General features: G+C 45.8%; 1 protein-coding gene across 3 annotated transcripts in view; it reads left to right on the top strand.

Annotated features, from left to right (window-relative positions):
• DOP1A (DOP1 leucine zipper like protein A) overlaps window positions 1-22,809 on the top strand; it is a 694,260-nt gene that overhangs the window by 213,128 nt on the left and 458,323 nt on the right. For all 3 annotated transcript variants that reach the window (XM_069235613.1, XM_069235614.1, XM_069235612.1), the window contains exon 9: window positions 15,721-15,829. In XM_069235613.1, the coding sequence (XP_069091714.1) occupies window positions 15,721-15,829 (109 nt within the window). The remainder of the gene's footprint in view (window positions 1-15,720; window positions 15,830-22,809) is intronic.

Here is a 22,809-nt window from a genome sequence, read left to right as displayed (position 1 = left end):
ATTTCTGTATCAAGGGCTTCTAATCCTCTATCGTGCACTGACATTTTCAGCGTATTTTTCCCACTCTATGCCAACTCGAGCCCCATATCAGGCATATTAAATCCTATTAGTTTCTCTGAACCATGATCTTGGGATTACTAATGGTAGCATTGTGAAGACGTACAATAGCCAGGGGAGTGCTTCCATTTTAATTACAGTGATTCTCCCTATCATTGAGAGTGCTAATGTGTTCCAGAATTGAGTAGTCCCTTTTAACGCCCTAATGGCTCGGCAAATATTACCATCTAGTACGTCATAGTTATACCCCCTGATATCAAATGGTGACAGGTTCCCAAGTAGTTCATTTACATTTGCATCTTTTGGGGGTGAGTTCATTGGATAGGCACTAGATTACCACCAGTTTAATTTTACTCCATATATAATGTTTCCATGATATTAATACCTCTGTTTACATCTGCTTGTCTAATTCTATTTGCTACGACCTCCAAAGCTTTCCTATCCCACTTTGTCCTTGGGACAAGTAGGCCCAACCCTCTGCAGCAGAAACCCTTTGGCTGCCTATTTACAGAGAGTGGAACTCTCTGCAGTTGAGGTAATGTGTTTCCAAAAGATAATGCTGTTCGAACTTGTATTTATGGTTCATTATTTGAAATCCTTCATTATTAGGGTGAGTGCTGTAAATAAATGTTTTAAGGTCACACTTCACTACTGACGTTGGTTCCAGTACAAAAAAAAAAACGTGTATACACATGTTTGAAAAGTTTAGGCTATGAGGCTAAGTATAATGCTCCCAGAATGCTCTCTGATTAGATGCAAATGAAGTGTCATTTAGTAAAATGTGTTGGTGCATGCTAGTATTTCCCAAAAATATTTCTAATGGAAAATCAGTGTAACCATTTTCAACACGATTATGGGAAGCATGAAAATAAACAAACACTGACAAAGCCAACTGATCTGACATATTTTTATAAGTCTTTCAAATCAAATCAAATCATTAACATTTATAAAGCGTGCTACTCACCCGTGCGGGTCTCAAGGCGCTAGGGAAAAGGGGGGGTTACTGCTGCTCACAAAAAAAGCCAGGTTTTTAGGAGTCTCCGGAATGCGGAGTGGTCCTGGGTGGTCCTGAGGCTGGTGGGGAGGGAGTTCCAGGTCTTAACTGCCAGGAAGGAGAAGGACCTCCCACACGCCGTGGAGCGGCGGATGCAAGGGACGGCAGCGAGCGAGAGGCCAGAGGAACGGAGGAGTCGGGTGGGGGCGTAGAAGCTGAGGCGACGGTTGAGGTATTCCGGTCCCTTGTTGTGGAGGGCTTTGTGTGCGTGGGTGAGAAGTCGGAAGGTGATCCTTTTGCTGTCAGGAAGCCAATGCAGGTGTCTCAGGTGTGCGGAGATGTGGCTGTTGCGGGGTATGTCGAGGATGAGGCGGGCCGAGGCGTTTTGAATACGTTGCAGGCGTTTTTGGAGTTTGGCGGTGGTCCCAGCGTAGAGGGTGTTGCCGTAGTCCAGGCGGCTCGTGACGAGGGCGTGGGTCACGGTTTTTCTAGTGTCGGCGGGGATCCAGCGGAAGATCTTGCGGAGCATGTGGAGGGTGAGGAAGCAGGCGGAGGACACGGCGTTGACTTGCTTGGTCATGGTGAGAAGAGGGTCCAAGATGAAGCCGAGGTTGCAGGTGTGGTCTGCGGGGGTCGGTGCGGTGCCGAGGGCCGTGGGCCACCAGGAGTCGTCCCAAGCGGATGGGGTGTTGCCGAGGATGAGGACTTCCGTTTTGTCAGAGTTCAGCTTTAGGCGGCTGAGCCTCATCCAATCTGCGACGTCCTTCATGCCCTCTTGTAGGTTGGTCTTGGCGCTGGCGATTAATTGGTGAATCATTGAAGAGGGTGTGCATTTGGTTTTTACACTGTCATGGGTTAATTCATAATCAAGGGAATCACTTTCCATCTCGTATTACGTGTGGGTCACTTTTCTTTCTTTTTCTTCATTTTCTTCATTTAGCATTAAGGGGACCTATATACAGGGAGTGCAGAATTATTAGGCAAGTTGTATTTTTGAGGATTAATTTTATTATTGAACAACAACCATGTTCTCAATGAACCCAAAAAACTCATTAATATCAAAGCTGAATATTTTTGGAAGTAGTTTTTAGTTTGTTTTTAGTTTTAGCTATGTTAGGGGGATATCTGTGTGTGCAGGTGACTATTACTGTGCATAATTATTAGGCAACTTAACAAAAAACAAATATATACCCATTTTAATTATTTATTATTACCAGTGAAACCAATATAACATCTCAACATTCACAAATATACATTTCTGACATTCAAAAACAAAACAAAAACAAATCAGTGACCAATATAGCCACCTTTCTTTGCAAGGACACTCAAAATCCTGCCATCCATGGATTCTGTCAGTGTTTTGATCTGTTCACCATCAACATTGCGCGCAGCAGCAACCACAGCCTCCCAGACACTGTTCAGAGAGGTGTGCTGTTTTCCCTCCTTGTAAATCTCACATTTGATGATGGACCACAGGTTCTCAATGGGGTTCAGATCAGGTGAACAAGGAGGCCATGTCATTAGATTTCCTTCTTTTATACCCTTTCTTGCCAGCCACGCTGTGGAGTACTTGGACGCGTGTGATGGAGCATTGTCCTGCATGAAAATCATGTTTTTCTTGAAGGATGCAGACTTCTTCCTGTACCACTGCTTGAAGAAGGTGTCTTCCAGGAACTGGCAGTAGGACTGGGAGTTGAGCTTGACTCCATCCTCAACCCGAAAAGGCCCCACAAGCTCATCTTTGATGATACCAGCCCAAACCAGTACTCCACCTCCACCTTGCTGGCGTCTGAGTCGGACTGGAGCTCTCTGCCCTTTACCAATCCAGCCACGGGCCCATCCATCTGGCCCATCAAGACTCACTCTCATTTCATCAGTCCATAAAACCTTAGAAAAATCAGTCTTGAGATATTTCTTGGCCCAGTCTTGACGTTTCAGCTTGTGTGTCTTGTTCAGTGGTAGTCGTCTTTCAGCCTTTCTTACCTTGGCCATGTCTCTGAGTATTGCACACCTTGTGCTTTTGGGCACTCCAGTGATGTTGCAGCTCTGAAATATGGCCAAACTGGTGGCAAGTGGCATCGTGGCAGCTGCACGCTTGACTTTTCTCAGTTCATGGGCAGTTATTTTGCGCCTTGGTTTTTCCACACGCTTCTTGCGACCCTGTTGACTATTTTGAATGAAACGCTTGATTGTTCGATGATCACGCTTCAGAAGCTTTGCAATTTTAAGAGTGCTGCATCCCTCTGCATGATATCTCACTATTTTTGACTTTTCTGAGCCTGTCAAGTCCTTCTTTTGACCCATTTTGCCAAAGGAAAGGAAGTTGCCTAATAATTATGCACACCTGATATAGGGTGTTGATGTCATTAGACCACACCCCTTCTCATTACAGAGATGCACATCACCTAATATGCTTAATTGGTAGTAGGCTTTCGAGCCTATACAGCTTGGAGTAAGACAACATGCATAAAGAGGATGATGTGGTCAAAATACTCATTTGCCTAATAATTCTGCACTCCCTGTATAGTATTATGATAATTTAACATCTTGCGGTTTGAGCATTTTGGTTTCTAATGTAAACTATTTACTTACAATGTAGAGCCCTGAAGAAGTCGTTGGGACTAAAGAACTCTCCCATGACGAAACACGTGTTGGCTCGGCTCAGAATGTATTTCCATGAAGAAAGCTGTAATTTTGAAGATATGATCCAATAAACTTCTGGACCTGATTGGACTTTATTAAGACTAGCTTGGAAATTTCAGATTGCGTTTCTTTTTGAACTTTACTCACTTGAATTTTGACTGATTTGATTGGTGATAAAAATACTTGTGGTGAGGGGGGACACATATTATGTGAAGTTTTGTTGGGTTCTTCTTGAACCTTGAAGGGATGGGTGTTTTCCCTTGTGCAGGCAACCCCTAATATGTTATTTGGCTAACCAGTTTCCTGAGCGCCATTATCCCCTGTAATTACACCCCATTTCACTCAGTGGCGCTGGCGGGGTCCTTGGTGAGGGAGAGTATAAGTTGGGTGTCGTCGGCGTAGGAGGTGATGATGATGTCGTGCTTGCGTACGATGTCGGCGAGGGGGCTCATGTAGACATTGAAGAGTGTCGGGCTGAGCGATGAGCCTTGAGGTACGCCGCAGATGATCTCGGTGGGGTCTGAGCGAAACGGTGGGAGGTAAACTCTTTGGGAACAGTTTGAGAGGAAGGAGGCTATCCAGTCCAGGGCCTGGCCTTGGATCCTGGTGGAGCGGAGGCGGGTGATTAGGGTGCGGTGACAGACGGTGTCTGTCGAAGGCAGCCGAGAGGTCGAGGAGGATGAGGGCGACTGTTTCACCGTTGTTCATCAGGGTTCTGATGTCATCTGTGACTGAGATGAGGGCAGTTTCAGTGCTGTGGTTGGTTCGGAATCCGGTTTGTGAAGGGTCGAGCAGGTTGTTGTTTTCCAGGAAGGTGGTCAGCTGTTTGTTGACGGTCTTCTCTATTACCTTGGCGGGGAAGGGCAGGAGTGAGATGGGGCGGAAGTTTTTCAGGTCGCTCGGGTCAGCCGTAGGTTTCTTTAGTAGGGCGTTGACTTCGGCGTGTTTCCAGCATTCGGGGAAGGTAGCAGAGGAAAATGAAGAGTTGATGACGGCCTGGAGGTGCGGGGCAATGATGTCGTCGACTTTATTGAAGATGAAGTGAGGGCAGGGGTCCGATGGGGCGCCGGAGTGGATAGAGTTCATGATGGTTTTGGTTTCTTCAGTGTTGATGTGGGTCCAGTCGTTGAGGGTGATGGCCGGGGGTGCGGGTTCGGTGATGCTTGGTTGGGTCTGGTGTCCGAAGCTGTCGTGGAGGTCGCTGATCTTGCGATGGAAGAAGGTGGCGAGGGAGTTGCAGTCTTTTAGTTTCATCAATGCGTGTCTTGTTTTGACATGGCTTTGGTAACACTTTATTGTTGTGGGAGCTATCAGGCCCTCAACACTGTAACAAACACTGGCAAAAAAAAAAAAAACGTTTTTGAACTCTAAAAGCACACGTTGCCACCAGTGGCATAACAAAGGCCCCGCAGCCGAGCCGCCCTCCTGGAGGCCCCTTCAGCACAGCCTGAGGGGTCTGGAGAGGGGGCTCCTCCATGTTCTTTGCAAAGGGGCACCCTCCAGTTTCGTTACGTCACTGATTGCCACTGTAGTTCCTGACACTGAACAAAACTACTTTGTGTGCCAATATGCTCCTTGTGGAAGAGCAGAATGCGATCGCTCACAGTAAAGCCAGCCGAAAGAGAGAGAAATAGAAGTTTAATAAAAACAAAATGTTTTTTTAACACCAGACCTAATTAGGGACCAAGACCCACATGTAGGTAGCTTTTTGCATGTCGCAAACAGCGGCTTTCGATGTTTGCGGCGTGCAAAAAGCACATTGCGATGCACAAACCCAGTTTTGCGATTCGGTAACCTGGTTACCGAATCGCAAAACGGATTTGCGACTCGCAATTAGGAAGGGGTGTTCCCTTCCTAATTGCGACTCGCAGTGCAAACCAATCGCAGTTTGCACCCATTTCAAATGGGTGCTAACACTTTCGCTAAAGGGAAGGGGTCCCCATGGGACCCCTTCCCCATTGTGAATGTCACTGTAAACATTTTTTCAGAGCAGGCAGTGGTCCTGCGGAACACTGCCTGCTCTGAAAAAATGAAACGAAAACGTTTCATTTTTCGTTTTTGTAATGCATCTCGTTTTCCTTTAAGGAAAACGGACTGCATTACAAAAAAAACTGCTTTATTAAACAGCAGTCACAGACATGGTGGTCTGCTGTCTCCAGCAGGCCACCATCCCTGTGAGGGCCGCCATTCGTAAGGGGGTCGCAAATTGCGACCCACCTCATGATTATTCATGAGGTGGGCATTTGCGAAGCCCTTGCGAATCACAGATGGTGTCAGGGACACCATCCTAAATTCGGATTTGCGACTCGCAAATTGCGAGTCTCTCTGACTCGCAATTTGCGGGTCGCAAATCTGAACCTACTGACATGTGGCCCCAAATTCTTAAAGAAAGTCACAAAAGTGCACCCATGGTATATGTCGTACCCCTATAAAATATTTGTGAACTGTATTTTAGCATGGGTAAATACGATGTGTAGATTTGCTCATGTGAAAATCTATTGAGCATTTGCAAGTTCATTTTCCCTCCAGCCACTTTCTTCCCAACCCTGGAAGAAGTTCTAATTCTGCCATTGTCAGGAGTAAATGTACAACCTTTCTTATTATGGGAAAATATTAGAGAGAAGCTGGTGAAAATCTTTAAAACATGCAGGTTAGTAGGTTTGAAGACTCAAAGGCATTCCAGCCCTGGAACTATTGCTTACTGCTTCCTTCAGCCCCAGTATGCAGATCTGCAGAAAGGTGGAAAAATAAGGAAATTGCTACAGTAGGGATTGAAACTGCAAGTATTCAAGCCCTACTAAGGTAGTAGCCCTGGCATAATCAGAGAGGCTATTATCAGAGCTCTTACATAATGAGATTGCTGCCATAATTTGTTGCCACACTACATGGCACCAAAGGGACAAGTAGATCTTTTTACAGGACAAGTAGATTTGAGAAGCAACCTGTCCCTGGACAAGTAGATATTTTAATAAATTCCACACCCCTGGGGCAACAAGGGTATCCTTGTCTCGCTCCTCTCTCCACACCATATTCTTCGGAAATTATAGAGGCAGTGTAAACTCTTGCTTGTGAGTAAGATGTACAATAACTGCGTTCATTTTTAAAGTTGCCCTCTAACCCCATTGTATCTATCACCACACAGAGTTAGGGCCAGCCTAATGTAATTCAATTTCAATGATTAGGATTAATGCATCTGGAGCATCTGAGACAGGAAAGGCTGCTACTTCCAGTAACCGCCTATGTGCAAAGCAGTATTTCTGGTAGGTTTAAACCCACATTCATTAGGATCTATCAGTATTTGCAATAGGGCTAACAGTCTTTTTGCCCGTACTCCTCTCAGAATGTAATAATCCACATTGAGCATGGATAATGGTGTATAGGAAGATACTACTTCGGTATCTCTGTCCTGTTGATAAAGCAGTCCTATTAATGCCTCTCTGCTGGAGGACAGCACCATTTCAGCCTGCTGTGCACTGTCATATAACTCAAATAATATCGGAGCTAATTGATCTACATATGCCACATAAACTTATAAGGGTAAGCCATCTGACCCTGGGGTTTTACATTTCACAAGTTTCTTTATTGCAGCTCTGACATATAGTTTGAGTATGTCCCCGTTTATATCTTCTGCATCTTCAGATTGCAATCTAGTTAGGGTGGCCTCCTGCAAGCATTGTGTGATGAGTTACTGTTATTTTCCTTAGTTTTGATGTATAGTTTCTTATATTAGTCTGTGAATACATTTATGATGCCTAGTTGTGAGTGTTCCAGGTTACCTGGAAACCTGTGGAACCTTAGGACAGAAGATGCTTTTTTATTTGGATTGGCAAGCCACTCCAGTAGGCTGCCTGCTTTGTCCCTCTCACTATGGGTTCTCATCTATTAAGCTTCACTCATCCGCACAAAAAGTGACCTCCGTGATTTTCTCATTATCCAGCTGCACAGTAAGTGACATCAGTGGATTTCCCATCAGCCATCTGCACTGGAAGTGACATCAACTATTTTCTGACAAAACCATCTTAAAAGTAGGAAGTCAGTCAAGATGACTTAATTTCCCTTCATCTATCGGCACTGAACGTTGCATCTCTGGATGTCCCGTCATCCAGCTGCACAGGAAGTGTCATAATTTCCTGTCTTCTCCATACTTCAGTCAACTCTTCAGGCCATCCCATTGCCCAGGTGTCCCTGGCAGAGGGCAGATATAGACAAGGGTATTGCCTGTTTGAGTCTTTTAGGGCCAGGAGGAACCTTGAGTCCAAACCTCTATTCCACTGAGATCAGCGAGGTAAGCTAAAATAATGTGCCTCACCCAGGACCCCAAGCTGCCAATTCCCACAATCCCACTCAGATGTAAAAGGCCCACTCACACAGCATTCCCACATCACATAGACCCAACCTCATACACATCCCACCAACTACCACACACCCTCAAGTAGCAGAACTCACATTTTACATCATGCTCATTAATGCTCACTTTGCAGTACCCCAGGCACCAGAAATTGCAGAACTCCTCACCTACCACAATCTTGATGCCCTCTTCATCACAGAAACCTTTTTCACTCACACAACCTCGCACATCCTAGATGTCCTTCCTACAGGCTACAACATCTGTTGAGTGTACTGACACATAAGAAGAGAGGAGGCCTAACTGTGATCTGTAAATCATTCTGGTCCTGCAGCATAGACAAGCAAGTAACATTCAACTCCATGGAGCTACTGACATGCCATTTCCCGCTCTGGCAATAAAATATCCATCCCCAGACCAGAAAGAAAATGGTTGAAAAACCAAACTCACAATGAGCTCAAGATACTGAAGTATACCCGCACAATATGCAGACATGTCATGACTTCAACCAAAGCAAAGTATTATACCAACACCATCAAACCATGAGTAAAGCCATCAAGAGAAGCAGAACTCTTTGCAAGACAATCAAGCACTGCATCAACCCTCTACCAGACCCACCTTTTTCTCACTCTACAGAAATGTGCAATGTCATCAACCTTTTCTTCAATGACACCAAGCCTTCTTCATCACTTAAGCCCACCCCTTCCCTTACAGTTTCTCAGTGGTAAGCCTTCACAGCCCTCTCCTGCACAGATCTCGCCGACATACTCAATTCCCTCAGAGCTACTTCTTGTAATTATGATGTCTTACACTTGTCCTTCATCAAAGGGTTCTCTGGTGACACTTCCTCACAACTTTCTTACCATTGTCAGTGCCTTCCTCACGAAAAGCATCTTCCCTGAAGCACTCAAGACAGACCAGATCCTCCACCCTTAAAGAAACCTACAATAGACCCCAATGACCTCACCAGCTACTGGCTCAGCACTCACCTACAATTCATTGGCAAGATAATTGAAAAAGCTATCTAAAATGAAGGTGGTATCAGTGCTAACCGTCACCTGCATGACTACCTGTCTAGCTTCAGATTACACTTCACCATGGTGATTGCTACCTTACACATCATAGATGATGTCTTCTTGCCCACAGATGAAGATACCCTCTACCTCCTGATATTACTGGACCTTTCATCTGCCTTTTTGACATAGTTGACCATGCTACCCTCATATGCACCCTGGAGTCTTGAATGGGATTTGCCAGCAGTGTCCTTCACTGGTCCTCTTCCTATGCTTCCTACTGACACCAGCTTGTTCACATGGACACCTCCAAGTCCCAAAAGATCCCTAGCACCTGCGGAGTTCCCAGGGTGCAATATGGTTTTCTGTCATCTTCAACCTATACAAGGAGCCATTTGGTGGTCTACTCTTACACAACAGTATCAAGATTCACCAATATTCCGATGATATACACTTCTATTTAAAAGTCTCATCTCCTGCAGACATCCAATGCCTCATAATGCTGCCTGCACATCATCCAGACCTGAATATCCAGTGACTACCTGAATTTCAATTCAAACAAAACAGAATTCCTGTTATTTATCAAGAAAAACAGTTAAGAAACAGTACAAACCCGGCTCAATGGCATGAACCATAACATCTTTGAACCCCAACTTTCACTGAATGTCAGCTCACTTGGATTCATCCTGGACACCCACCTCATCCTCCAGGAACACTGATGGCCTGGTACCAGCACTCCGTCATAAAGAGAATTAAACTGTTTCTTCCAAAAAGCAACTTCAGACTGTGATTCAAGTCTTCCTGCTCTTGCATCTGGATGGTGGTAATGCCATAGTCCACAGCCTCCGATAGTACACACCTGCATGCCTTAAGGTCAGGACATCATCCTCGTCCTGATGGACCTCCATCAGCTTCCCTTGCCAGCCCAATACCATCTTCAAAACCAGCTACATCATTTACAAAGCTTCAAGTAGGAAGCCAGTCAAGGTGACTTAATTTCCCTTCAAAGCTTCAAGACCAGCATTCCTGCTCATTTGGTGATTCTTGGCACACCTGCAGCCTGGGCACCATCACACTCCAAATTAAGAATTGTAAGTAATAAAAGCTGCCCTTTTTTATCTATGCACCCAGGATCTGGAAAAAAAAATCCCTGTGCCCATTTGAACTGCCCCAATGGTGCTCCAGTTTAGGAAGGAGTTGGAGACACCCCTTTCAAGAACATTACGTCACAGTGCATCAACAGTGTACAGGTCAGATACCCCTACTATCACGTGTTGACTTCAAGCTTGTCTTATCCAGTGCTATGCTTATTTTTTGGTAGATTTACACTAGAGAAATACCATATCCATACATACATATGCTTTCTAGTCAAAGCAGCTCAGTCTTTCTGTGAGTTAATTGATTTTATTTTCCTTTTCTGCTAATGTGGTGGTCTTGTAAATCTGGGTGTTCAGAGTGTTGTTTGTCTAAGACCCTAAGTGTTTGTTGTTACTGTTTCATGTTTTTTTAGCAATGTTTGTCTAATTCCAGCTGCTCTTTTCATGCATTGTACTCGCAGAAGTGCCTGAAGAGCCTCCTATTCCTCCCATATAAGGGTGATGACTGTGTCACTGTTGTTCCTCAAATAAGACTGGATGGCCTCCCCGATCTCTTGTTTAAAGATTAGATCTTCTAGAGATTTGACCTTCAGCTTCCAGATAGGGATGGCGGTTCTTATTTTTCTCCAATTCATGTTGAGTGGTAGTGGATTGTGATCTGATACTATTCAACTTAAATATTCGACTTACATAATCATAAATTGGGGGTGACCATAAAAATGTATCTAGTCTTAGAAATCAGTATTGCAGAATAGAAAGAGTAATCTGTTGTGTGCGGGTGGCTCGCCCTTCCAGAATTGATGAGGGTGTGCGGGTGGCTCGCCTTTCCAGAATTGAGGAGGCCTCCTTGTGTTATGAAGTCTCATAATGACTTAGCGACCTTTATCACTGGAGAGTAAGGTAACTTAGGGCCTGATCTATATAGTGTTGTGTCAACAATGCAGTTGAAATCTCCAGCAATTAATGGGTACTGCAGTGCTTGCGGGAACTGGCTAGAGAACAGTTCCAATGTTGTCAGCTGAGACCAGTGCTGCATCCATCCCATCAAGTCTCCTAAATAAAGTATCTTCCTGATACTGTATCACAATGGAAGTCTGAGATGTCCTGGGTCAAGGGAAGGAAGGTCTCCCCCCCAATATTCTTACTTCATATTTGTAGAAATGGGCATTTCTGATTTTTCATTATTTGTGCGTTTATAGTAAGTCAACCGCGGTTCTTGGGAGTCAGTTGTGGCGATAATAGTTCCTCAAAGGAGCTATTAAAGCTCCCGTCTTCTGAGTCCGAATTCAGATCCTGTTCTGTAGATTGCTTTTACGTGGCGCGCTTCAATACTCACGGTGCAGCTGCTGCTAGGGCCGGCGGGGACTCTCCGCTTCCTCTGCTGTCTGCTTCTGTCTTTAAGGATTCAGCCGCATCAGGCCAGTCTCATATTATGTGCTGTATCCAGAAAGAATATAGAGTCCTCATGAGTCATTACTTGGCCGGGAGTAGCAAAGCATATTGAATCCCATTTCTCGCAATCTTATTTTCGCTTCAGTGATGGATGCACGTTGCTCTTGCCCTGCCTCCATAAAGCCTCCGAAAATCATGACTTTATTGTTTTCCACAGTGAAATGAGCCTTTAGGTACAAGATGTGGTCTCTGTTGCGAAAATGTAATAAGCTTGCCATGGATTGGGGGGGGGGGGGCGTTTTCTTTAGCTGATGTTGTACTTTTAGGGTTATTACAGGAAAAAATAAAGAGATTTAAGAACAAAACCCAGGTGAGGATACATACAAAGCGAACCAGATACTATTGCTACTGCCAATAAACTGGATGCCATATCAGCAGCCATATCTGCCACTAAACACACCACAGAAAGTAAAATGTGCGCTGTTATGATCGACATTGTCCTCCTCAGAGATAATTTGGGGAAAATGTTAGAAAGAATACGTAAAACAGAAGCAACCACTAAAGATAAGAAACACGCCGCAGTTATTCAGTTGCCGCATTGATTAGGCATTATTTTACATTCCGCGGTACCCCCACGTGAATCCAATGGTACATCTCCTCTGCAGTCAAATATCACGTAACTACATATATATATATATATATATATATATATATATATATATATATATATATATATATATATATATATATATATATATATATATATGGGCTACCCCTTCCCACATTCCCAGAATTCTGAAGACTCCAGTCCCTAATCAGGACGGTCCCCTATTTAAAGGGTTTAGTATTTTTGTCCTCACCTGTGTTTCTGAACTTATATTAAAAATATTGTTCAAAGTAGTTTGGAATCCCAGGCACGCTTTTATAGCTCTTGCTGTGAATTTATGTATATTTTAATTGTGTTTTCTGCGTGAATTAATTTGAAAAGGTCAATTAGCACTTGCTTTTATTTAGTGTTTGCTGTCACTTTAAATAGCAACTGCTGCTGTTAATCAAGGTGGATTGCACTTGTGTTATTGACCTTAAAAAGAATAAAAGGTGGTGTTGGTCCTGCCCAGTATATACCTCACTGGAGCTAGAAGTGTGCCTAAGACTATGTTGCTTACCTGAACAACGTAGCAGGATAATATCACCTTCTCTTGCTTCGGGGCAATCTCTCCACATGCAGTGTCCGACCCAACACTCAATACTGAGGAAACCGTGCTGTCAAAGAGGAAAAAAAGCATTGGCAAAACCAATGGTCTATCCTACAAGTGAAGATGCTTCGCCTCTGATAGGCATGGTTGTGTGGATGACTAAGTAGGTTAATATATGACAGTGGTTTGATGAATGGATGGACGAGTGAGTGCTTGAAGGAACTCTAACTTACCTGACAAGCAATGTGTGGCCAATCAACTGTGCTTTATTGTGCTTTACAGACATGCTATATATTACTATTACTAATACATGAAGATGTTATTGTCATTTAACATGCCTCAAAACCCCATGTACAAACTCAATCTTCTTTAAAAGCATGTAAAAAACAATATACCTCTTCCAGTGATACATTATAATACACAATAAATGACCAAGGGCCTGAGATTAAAGGTCACAACATAATGACTGACAGCCCCATCGAACCGTTCTGACAGACAGCTAAAGCTGGCTCTACAAGACCCATAAGTATGACCAGTGTTTTTATGGACCTCTGATTGCAAGACATAGGGGGTTATTCTAACTTTGGAGGAGGTGTTAATCCGTCCAAAAGTGACGGATTTACTACCAGCCGTATTACGAGTCCATTATATCCTATGGAACTCGTAATACGGCTGGTGGTATATCCGTCACTTTACCGTCACTTTTGGGACGGATTAACACTCCTCCAAAGTTAGAATAACCCCCATAGTGTCACAGGGTGGACCTCACAAACTAACCTGTGACAACATGGGAACGAGTGGGGAGAGGATGAATAGTGTGGCAAAGTGTCTTCAGCTCAATGGAGATCATGGGCTGCTCAGGATGTCACACGCTACAATAACCAACCACCATGTATGTCCAGCCCAATCCCAGTACGGAAGTAAAAAGGAAGACATTAAACCTCACTGTTATTGTAAGCATTAAGGTGTCATATAGGTGTAGAATGAGCTCTAGTATAAACCTGTTTTTTGAAGCATTCTTTGTTCTTTAGCCAAGATCAAAACCAAACCTAATACTTGCAGTGGCAGCCGGCAGCTTTAGGAGGGAGGGGTTGGGCGGGACACAAACACACACACACACACACTCACACACACACTCATTCTTTCACACACAGACACACACGCACATCCATTAACAACACTCATACCATTCAAACATGCACGCACGTTCCAAACATTCATTTTAAAAGATCGCACACACTCATTCTTTCACACACACGCACGCACATCCATTAACAACACTCATAACACTCAAACATGCACACGTGCACCAAACATTCAATTTAAAACATCACACACACACACACACACACACACACACAAACACACACACACACTTACCTTCAGCCTTCAGGTCTCATGAGGGTTGGGACTGCTTCCTTCCCTCATTGGCTGACCCTAGGTTAGCCAATGACGGAAGGCAGCAGTCCCAGCCTCGTCACAGAGTGGGATGGGGTCAGTGAGACTGCTAACCCCACCCCACTCTGTGACGAAGTGTCACTGATTGACACTCGCCCTGGGCACTTCAGGGCTTAAACCTGAAGCGCCCAGGGAGAGTGTCAATTGGTGACACTTTCCTCATCACACAGGGGAGGGCCTCGAGGCACCTTTGCTGAGCCGAGGAGGTCACGCCCATAGGAGCTGTGACCTCCTCAGCAAAGCAAAGTTCAGCTCAGGCATCCAGGAGTGTGCGCAAATCGTGAATGTCTGTTCCTGGCTGCCTGAGCTGAACATGGAGAGTGTCTGTCAGGCTGACCTTTGTTCAGCCTGACAGACACTCTTCATTAGGGGTAAAAGGTGGGGGGGTGTGGCCCCTCGGCCTTAAAGGTCGGGCCGCAAGTGAATACTTGATGAAACTGTTGAGCACATGGCAGTTTATGGCAATGCATTTTCTGTCCTTTATGTGATATTTCAAGCCAAGTGAGTGAACGTATGTAATGTTTTGTGGATGAAATGTGTGTTTTGATTTCTATTGTTTCTTCACTAATTAGAGGATTTCTTGCTGAGATTGTAGAATTTATCCTGAGATGGCATATATAAGGAACCCAAGTGCTCCTTTAGCTACATGAATATTTTTGGAAATACCCATAACTTTATTCTGAACATGGTTTCCTGGAAAGCTCATTTGCAGATCAATGCAAATATTTTAGAACTTTACTATCATTCTGGATTCCTGTGTAGATTATGGCTGCGATAACTTATTGTAAAGAGTTTGATTGACAGAAAATAGTAAATCTGTGCATCACAGACTTACATCTAAATTTAAATGGTTGCGAGTCTTCTCCAGCATTCAATGAATCACTAAGGACTACTGAGCAACTTGTAGATTTACAGACCTACACATGGTCCACTAAGAGGCAGGCATTCCACTGGAGAGTGGAGTCACATATACATGGCAGGAATGAGTCACGAAAAATGTATTTTCCTTTTTTATGCGATAAACGTTTAAAGCTACATGTTTTGCCCCTGTGACTTGATGTCTACAGGTCTTCCGCATGTTTTCCTACTCTGTAAAGGGCCTTTTCTATGCTCTATGCACGAGTGACTTTCCAGGGTGTGAAAACACCGGCATTACTTTTGTAAAGGTCCGCAAACATACGAGTTTGTGATGATCAACATTTCTCTCAGCAACTGCCCAGGAATGTTTTGTCTTCCACCAGTGGTAGATAGCCCCGGAATGTGGGCAGCAATCCATATTATGTGAACCAGGATCATGCCATCTTTACCCCCAGATAGTTTTTGCGCTGGTGGAAGATCCATCAGTTTGCGCTAAAAGCTCTGTATGTTGGCCATTAATAATGACAGGAAGTTAAATGGCTTGAAAAAATGCTCTTGATCGTAAAGCCTGGTTGCCTTTCTGCCCACATTATTTCATCAGTTGACGCTTTTTAAAGTTGTACGCTTCTCTACTCCTTGCTCACCTGTGTATGGTTTTACTTTTCAGGCAATGGTTGGGATCCTACAATGTAAAGAACGTGGAGAGGAGAGCACCCTGGTGCAGGACCTGAAGCCTTTCCGCATCCTCATCAGCCTTCTGGACAAGCCTGAGCTCGGTATTGCAGCGCATGCCCGTGTTCCTCTGTGCCTGTGTGTGGGATGTGTCACCTGAGTACCGTTTTATAGCATCGGAGGCCCCGAGCGCACTGCCCAAAGCAGATAGGGGCTCTTTCATTATAGGAGGGCAGACATTGTTACTGGTTACTGAAGCCCAGTGATTTTCCAGTTTCTTCTCAGTTCAGTTGTTTCATTATAAAGCTTTACTTTTAAAACCTTTTCTGTTTGTACGCAAACTCTGTGCCAGCTTTTTTAAAAAAGAGTCAGTGGGCATGCGTTTGGTAAATCAGCTGTCTATTTCTTGGCGAGAAATGTCTCTTAAAAGTAGCGATCCAGGAAACAAAGCTAATCTATTTGATAATGCAAGTGACGTTCTTTCTTTTCGTCAAAATTTAAAAAGGTGATTTTCCTCATATGGAGAGTTTTATTTGCTGATTAATGTGGTATAGAAAACTTTTCCTTGTCACCAGGATCGAATGCAAATTTAATAGTAATATAAGATAATGTGTATTAAGTCTTTAACAAGGCATGTACAAATGTGGAAGATATTAATTGTGATAAATGAACTTATTTCGACAGTAAAACAGAGCCATAAAAGCTCAGTACAAATTTTAAAAGCATGGTTAAAAAACAGTTGCAAATCTCAGACAATCAGCAGATGAATAAATACATAATGAAACCATCGAGATAAAACCATGCAGGAAGTACCAGCAACACACAGCTTCAAACTAGTAAAAAGCCATTGATTTTTTCTTGGCCAGAGCACACTTTGAAAATGAGCAAATGCAGAGTGTAGGGGGCTCATTAATTGCATATACACCAGAGCCTCGGCACAGCTTCTAATACCACAAGCTGTAATTAGTGGGACTAGAAACCTTTTGGAGAAAACCCTATAGTATATACAGAAAAAAAGTAAAATGAAGCAAACTCTGGGGTGAGGACTCGTCACAGGGGCAGATTACCCCAAATTGATCCATTGAAAAGCTTAAATGCCACCTCACGGTGCCAAACCTAAATCTAGTTAACAAGACTGTGTCCCTGGTAGTTTCCGTCCAAGACAGGTGCGGTTCCATGTTGGGGGTGGTTTGCAGGTTAACATACTCCCTAAAAGATATTTTAGATAATTCACATTCCTCTCTATGTTGTCTGTTCCTAGTTAGGAATGCTCTCTTGACCCAAGTTAGGTCAACCCTAGATATGCTGGAGGGGAAGGAAAAGAGTTCAGGTCTCCCCAACTCAGACATTTCCTGTTTAATGTAAAACAGCCAGTGAATGGCTAGGCCTCTGTCATAAGCAAGTCAATCCAAGATCACTTTCCTATTTAAGCCTGTGTGTGGATTCACACAGATGGCACACTAAAGCACCAGCAGAGCCAATTTGATAACATCTTCAACAAACGCAACATCAAGTTCCTGATGGAGAGTGTACGTGGCACAGGCCAGGGGTACACCCAGGAGATGGCCTAGGACCCGGTTCTCTTCGGTCTGAAGGGCAGAAATGTTGGAACAGCCCCAAATACCAGCCCCGTTAGTAAGAATAAAGAGGCATTTACTCCCAAATACCTCCAGCACAGGGGCCATTGGCTTTCTGGCGATGCAAGAGGCTAAGCTGTAAATATAGCCAGCAGCACTGACAAACTTTCGGGTGGCTTTATACTTACCCTAACTTACACTTGGCATCAACGAACCCCCAGGTAAGAAAAACCTGGGTGGAGGCAACCTGATAGCCATGGAGATATACCCTCTTTGGTTTCATGGTTTTGGGCCCATGGAGCATGGTATAGGTTTTCAAGCACTTTGTAGTAGGGCCAAAAGACCCAATGAAACCAACAAATTTCTGAAAGAGGATGTTTAGGCTTTTGTGTATTCTCCCCATTAAAACAGCATCTCATACAAGATCTCCAGAAAAGACCGCACCAACCAAGTAGGAGGAGGTATCGCCATCGTCTTCAAAGACTCCATCAGCGTCACCACCTCCACCGAAGACACCCCTCTCGCCGCTGAACACCTGCATTTTCAGATTCGCACCGACCCCAGGACCACCCTCAGAGGATCCCTCGTCTACCGTCCTCCCGGACCGCGCGCCCCTTTCAGCGACGCCATCGCCGACTTCATCTCCCCGCACGCCCTCGCCTCGCCGGACTATATCCTCCTAGGCGACCTCAACTTCCATCTGGAACAAAACAACGACCCCAACACCACCACCCTGCTCGACAACCTCGCCAACCTCTGCCTCAAGCAACTGGTGAACACCGCCACCCACATCGCCGGACACACGCTTGACCCTATCTTCTCCGCCAGCAAACACGTCTTCTTCAGCCACACCTCCGCTCTACACTGGACCGACCACAGCTGTGTACATTTCACATTCCGACGCGAGACCCGCCACCTCCGCACTCAACCCATCCCTCGTCGACAGTGGAACAAAATCCCCGAAGAGCAACTCTTCTCCGCACTCGCCGCCAACCAACCCACCCTCACCACCGACCCCAACGACCCAGCCCTCAGCCTCAAGAACTGGATCTCCAACTGCACAGACAACCTTGCTCCCCTCAAACGCACGCATCGACAGGCCAACACCAAAAAACCTCTCTGGTTCTCTGACACCCTCAAAGAATCGAAGAAAACTTGTCGCGCCCTCGAGAAGGCCTGGCGCAAGGACCACACCGCTGACAACATGACCGCCCTCAAGAACGCTACCCGCGAACACCACCACCTGATCCGCGCTGCCAAAAGGAACTTTTTTACCGACAGACTGGGCAAAAACAGCCACAACAGCAGAGAACTTTTTAGCATCGTCAAGGAGTTCTCCAACCCCAACACCAACGCCGTCACGCCCTCACAAGATCTGTGCAACTCCCTCGCCACCTTCTTCCATCGCAAGATCAGCGACCTCCACGACAGCTTCGGACACCAGACCCAACCAAGCATCACCGAACCCACACCTCCGACCATCACCCTCAACGACTGGACCCACATCAGCACCGAAGAAACCAAAACCACCATGAACTCGATCCACTCCGGCGCTCCATCGGACCCCTGCCCTCACTTCATCTTCAATAAAGCCGACGACATCATCGCCCCGCACCTCCAGGCCGTCATCAACTCCTCTTTTTCTTCTGCTACCTTCCCCGAATGCTGGAAACACGCCGAAGTCAACGCACTACTAAAGAAACCTACAGCTGACCCGAGCGACCTGAAAAACTTCCGCCCCATCTCGCTCCTCCCCTTCCCCGCCAAGGTAATAGAGAAGACCGTCAACAAACAGCTGACCACCTTCCTAGAAGACAACAACCTGCTCGACCCTTCACAAACCGGATTCCGAACCAACCACAGCACTGAAACCGCCCTCATCTCAGTCACAGACGACATCAGAACCCTGATGGACAACGGTGAAACAGTCGCCCTCATCCTCCTCGACCTCTCGGCTGCCTTCGACACCGTCTGTCACCGCACCCTAATCACCCGCCTCCGCTCCACCGGGATCCAAGGCCAGGCCCTGGACTGGATCGCCTCCTTCCTCTCAAACCGATCCCAAAGAGTCTACCTCCCTCCGTTTCGCTCAGACCCCACCAAGATCATCTGCGGCGTACCTCAAGGGTCATCGCTCAGCCCGACACTCTTCAATGTCTACATGAGCCCCCTCGCCGACATCGTACGCAAGCACGACATCATCATCACCTCCTACGCCGACGACACCCAACTTATACTCTCCCTCACCAAGGACCCCGCCAGCGCCAAGACCAACCTACAAGAGGGCATGAAGGACGTCGCAGATTGGATGAGGCTCAGCCGCCTAAAGCTGAACTCTGACAAAATGGAAGTCCTCATCCTCGGCAACACCACGTCCGCTTGGGACGACTCCTGGTGGCCCACGGCCCTCGGCACCGCACCGACCCCCGCAGACCACGCCCGCAACCTCGACTTCATCTTGGACCCTCTTCTCACCATGACCAAGCAAGTCAACGCCGTGTCCTCCGCCTGCTTCCTCACCCTCCGCATGCTCCGCAAGATCTTCCGCTGGATCCCCGCCGACACTAGAAAAACCGTGACCCACGCCCTCGTCACGAACCGCCTGGACTACGGCAACACCCTCTATGGTGGGACCACCGCCAAGCTCCAAAAACACCTGCAACGTATTCAAAACGCCTCGGCCCGCCTCATCCTCGATGTACCCCGCAACAGCCACATCTCCGCACACGTGAGACACCTGCATTGGCTCCCAGTCAGCAAAAGGATCACCTTCCGACTTCTCACCCACGCACACAAAGCACTCCACAACAAGGGACCGGATTACCTCAACCGTCGCCTCAGCTTCTACGCCCCCACCCGTCTCCTCTGTTCCTCGGGCCTCGCGCTTGCTGCCGTCCCTCGCATCCGCCGCTCCACTGCGGGTGGGAGGTCCTTCTCCTTCCTGGCAGCCAAGACCTGGAACTCCCTCCCCACCAGCCTCAGGACCACCCAGGACCACTCCGCATTCCGGAGACTCCTAAAAACCTGGCTTTTCGAGCAGCAGTAACCCCCCCCCGCCCTTTTCCCCTAGCGCCTTGAGACCCGCACGGGTGAGTAGCGCGCTTTATAAATGTTAATGATTTGATTTTATCTGTGTAAAGTAACACAGGACCTTTTTCCTGCCTACCATCGGGACATCCGCAATACATCCGCAGCATAGGCGAACAAGGTCTCTTCAAGACCGTTGACATACAACAGAAAGAGAATTGGGGCCAACCCACACCCCTGGCGAATGCCCTTTCCCAGCTGGAAGGTGGAGCGGCGTTTGCCTGCAGGGCCATACCTAACTGGCCCTGATAAATCAAAATGTATTACTTGTGGTCTTCTCATGGTGCTATAAATGTAGAAAAGGTATTGAAAAAAATGGTGGCATGGCCGAATGTTGGACTGAGCAAGATTTGAGATCCTTGGCTCCTCTTCACCTTACATATTACTCTGAATTCCTCTACTGTGAAAGAGTGAGCTTGCTGGTACCGAATCCCTAAAGAGCCCTGAAACCAACTGATGGCCGGTACTTGTGAAGGCCTCAGGAGGCTTTCCGTGTACAACAACCCTCTGTCTCTGGTATGTAACTTAGTTGTGGCTTCAGTGGAAGTGTAGCTGCTGCAGAGTCCATGATAGGAGCCTTCTACCTATATCAGTGTGTACCAGTTCTTTCACCCCCTGACTTGCTGGTAACTCCTTGCTCACTGGCCAGCCACACAAAGCAAGGAAGAAGGCTGTTGTGTTCCTTTCAGCTGAGAGAGGTGGAATATGCAAGCTTCTCCTGACACTGTTCCTTTAGCTATCCCACAGATACTAGGACTTGTATGCTCTGGAAATGGGGGTCGCAAAGCTTGATCCTAACTCTGCTGCTTTATCTTTTAATGGCTCTGCTATAGAATTCCATATGGCGCTGCAGTCTCCTGAGTCATCCATGCTTGGGCCAGAGATTACCTGGTAACATCCATTGGTCCAGAGACTATCTGGGCTCTCCACTGTGCAGTCTCTAGCTCATTGAATAAACCTAATCATTCGCTTGCTTCACAAATTATTTGTGACCAAATGGACAATATTGAAACAAGTGCTTTCACATAATAGTTTGTGATCTGTTTCTGGTTTTCAATATCTTATAACTTCATTAACTGAACACAGTTGTGCATTTGTCATTATAGTTTTGAACATATCATAATAACAGTCTCATTTGTTCATTCAGTGTTCATGTGCTTCGTGAAATGCGGTATTTGCATCACAACATAGGATTGGTAGCTGCCACAGATCATAGTATGCTATGCAACAACATGAATAAAACAATGTGTCAAACCCAAACCAACCACCCACCAACACAATCGCTTTAACTGTTTGGGTTTCATTCTCAATAGGGAACTGTTGGGGCAACAGTTTATTCTCGTTCCTCTGTGGATCTCATATCTGACCCCTGCACTAACTCCAGGTGTTCAAACTCCCCTAAGAGTTCGCTCCACAATGGTGTATTTCTGGCATTCCTTACTCTCCTCCAATTTCATTGCTATGTGTTCATTCCTTGCCCACTGGACACCACATCTCTCCTCCACTGTGCGGTGTACAGGGCCATGTTAAGTGCTTCCACATCAAATAGCTTTCTCAGGGATCAGACCACACACTGCCCGCATTTATTTCCTTGACTTGCTGTGGGAGACGATTTCACTTCAGCACATGTTGACTTCTTAAGCCACTGGTTAGGTCTTGTTTGGGTAATTATCCACGAGTCTGGGGCACTAGTTCTATTGGCATTTTTAGATGGAAGTGCTAGCATTGCACACTCACCTATTGTACACTTTGTGTTCCTCGGTGTTCACTTAGACCTTTGCTACGCCTAAGCCTTTGACTCCTTTCATCCTAGTCTTGAACCTATTGAGTGCTGCTTTTTTTCTGCTTTAGCTCAGGGAAATATCAATCCTGATTTGTATGGGTGATTATAGCGGGGCCCTTCACAGGTTTATGCATTATCAACACTACAGCCTATTTCAAAACATTGCAGTCCTAGTTTTCTCAGTGAAGCATTTTGACTGCACCTGCTGCAAATATATTCTTGCACGGGCTTTCTGTTCAGCAGGACGTTGAAGTAATTTGTTTGATCTAAAGGGCATTCTCTGACCGTGCCCCCTCTCTCCAGTAATGTTTTTCCAACACAGAACTCGTACGTTTTTTTGTGGCAAACGTCTCTGAATCGGCTGTATTTTGTGGTTAAGCCAGCCAATCTGAATCTGAACCATTTTTCATCCATCAATCAACTATACTGTCGTCCCCCCCCCCCCCAAAAAGAGATCGTAAAGTTTGTGCAGGCACCGACCCCTAGGTGCTGAAGTTGTGGCCTCCTTAACACCTTTTCTTACTCCTGCCCCGGTAGTAGGGTTTTTTGGGAGGATGTTGAGACCGTAATAAAGGATATCCTGGGAGAGTGACTTCAAGTTAAACCTTGGGTTGGTTGTGTTCGGTGTAGATGTTGA

The sequence above is a fragment of the Pleurodeles waltl genome, chromosome 5, assembly GCF_031143425.1.
Source record: "Pleurodeles waltl isolate 20211129_DDA chromosome 5, aPleWal1.hap1.20221129, whole genome shotgun sequence".
NCBI classification, from domain to species: Eukaryota; Metazoa; Chordata; class Amphibia; order Caudata; family Salamandridae; genus Pleurodeles; species Pleurodeles waltl.
Note: the sequence above shows the minus strand (reverse complement) of the source record. Positions and strands in the feature narration are given on the sequence as shown.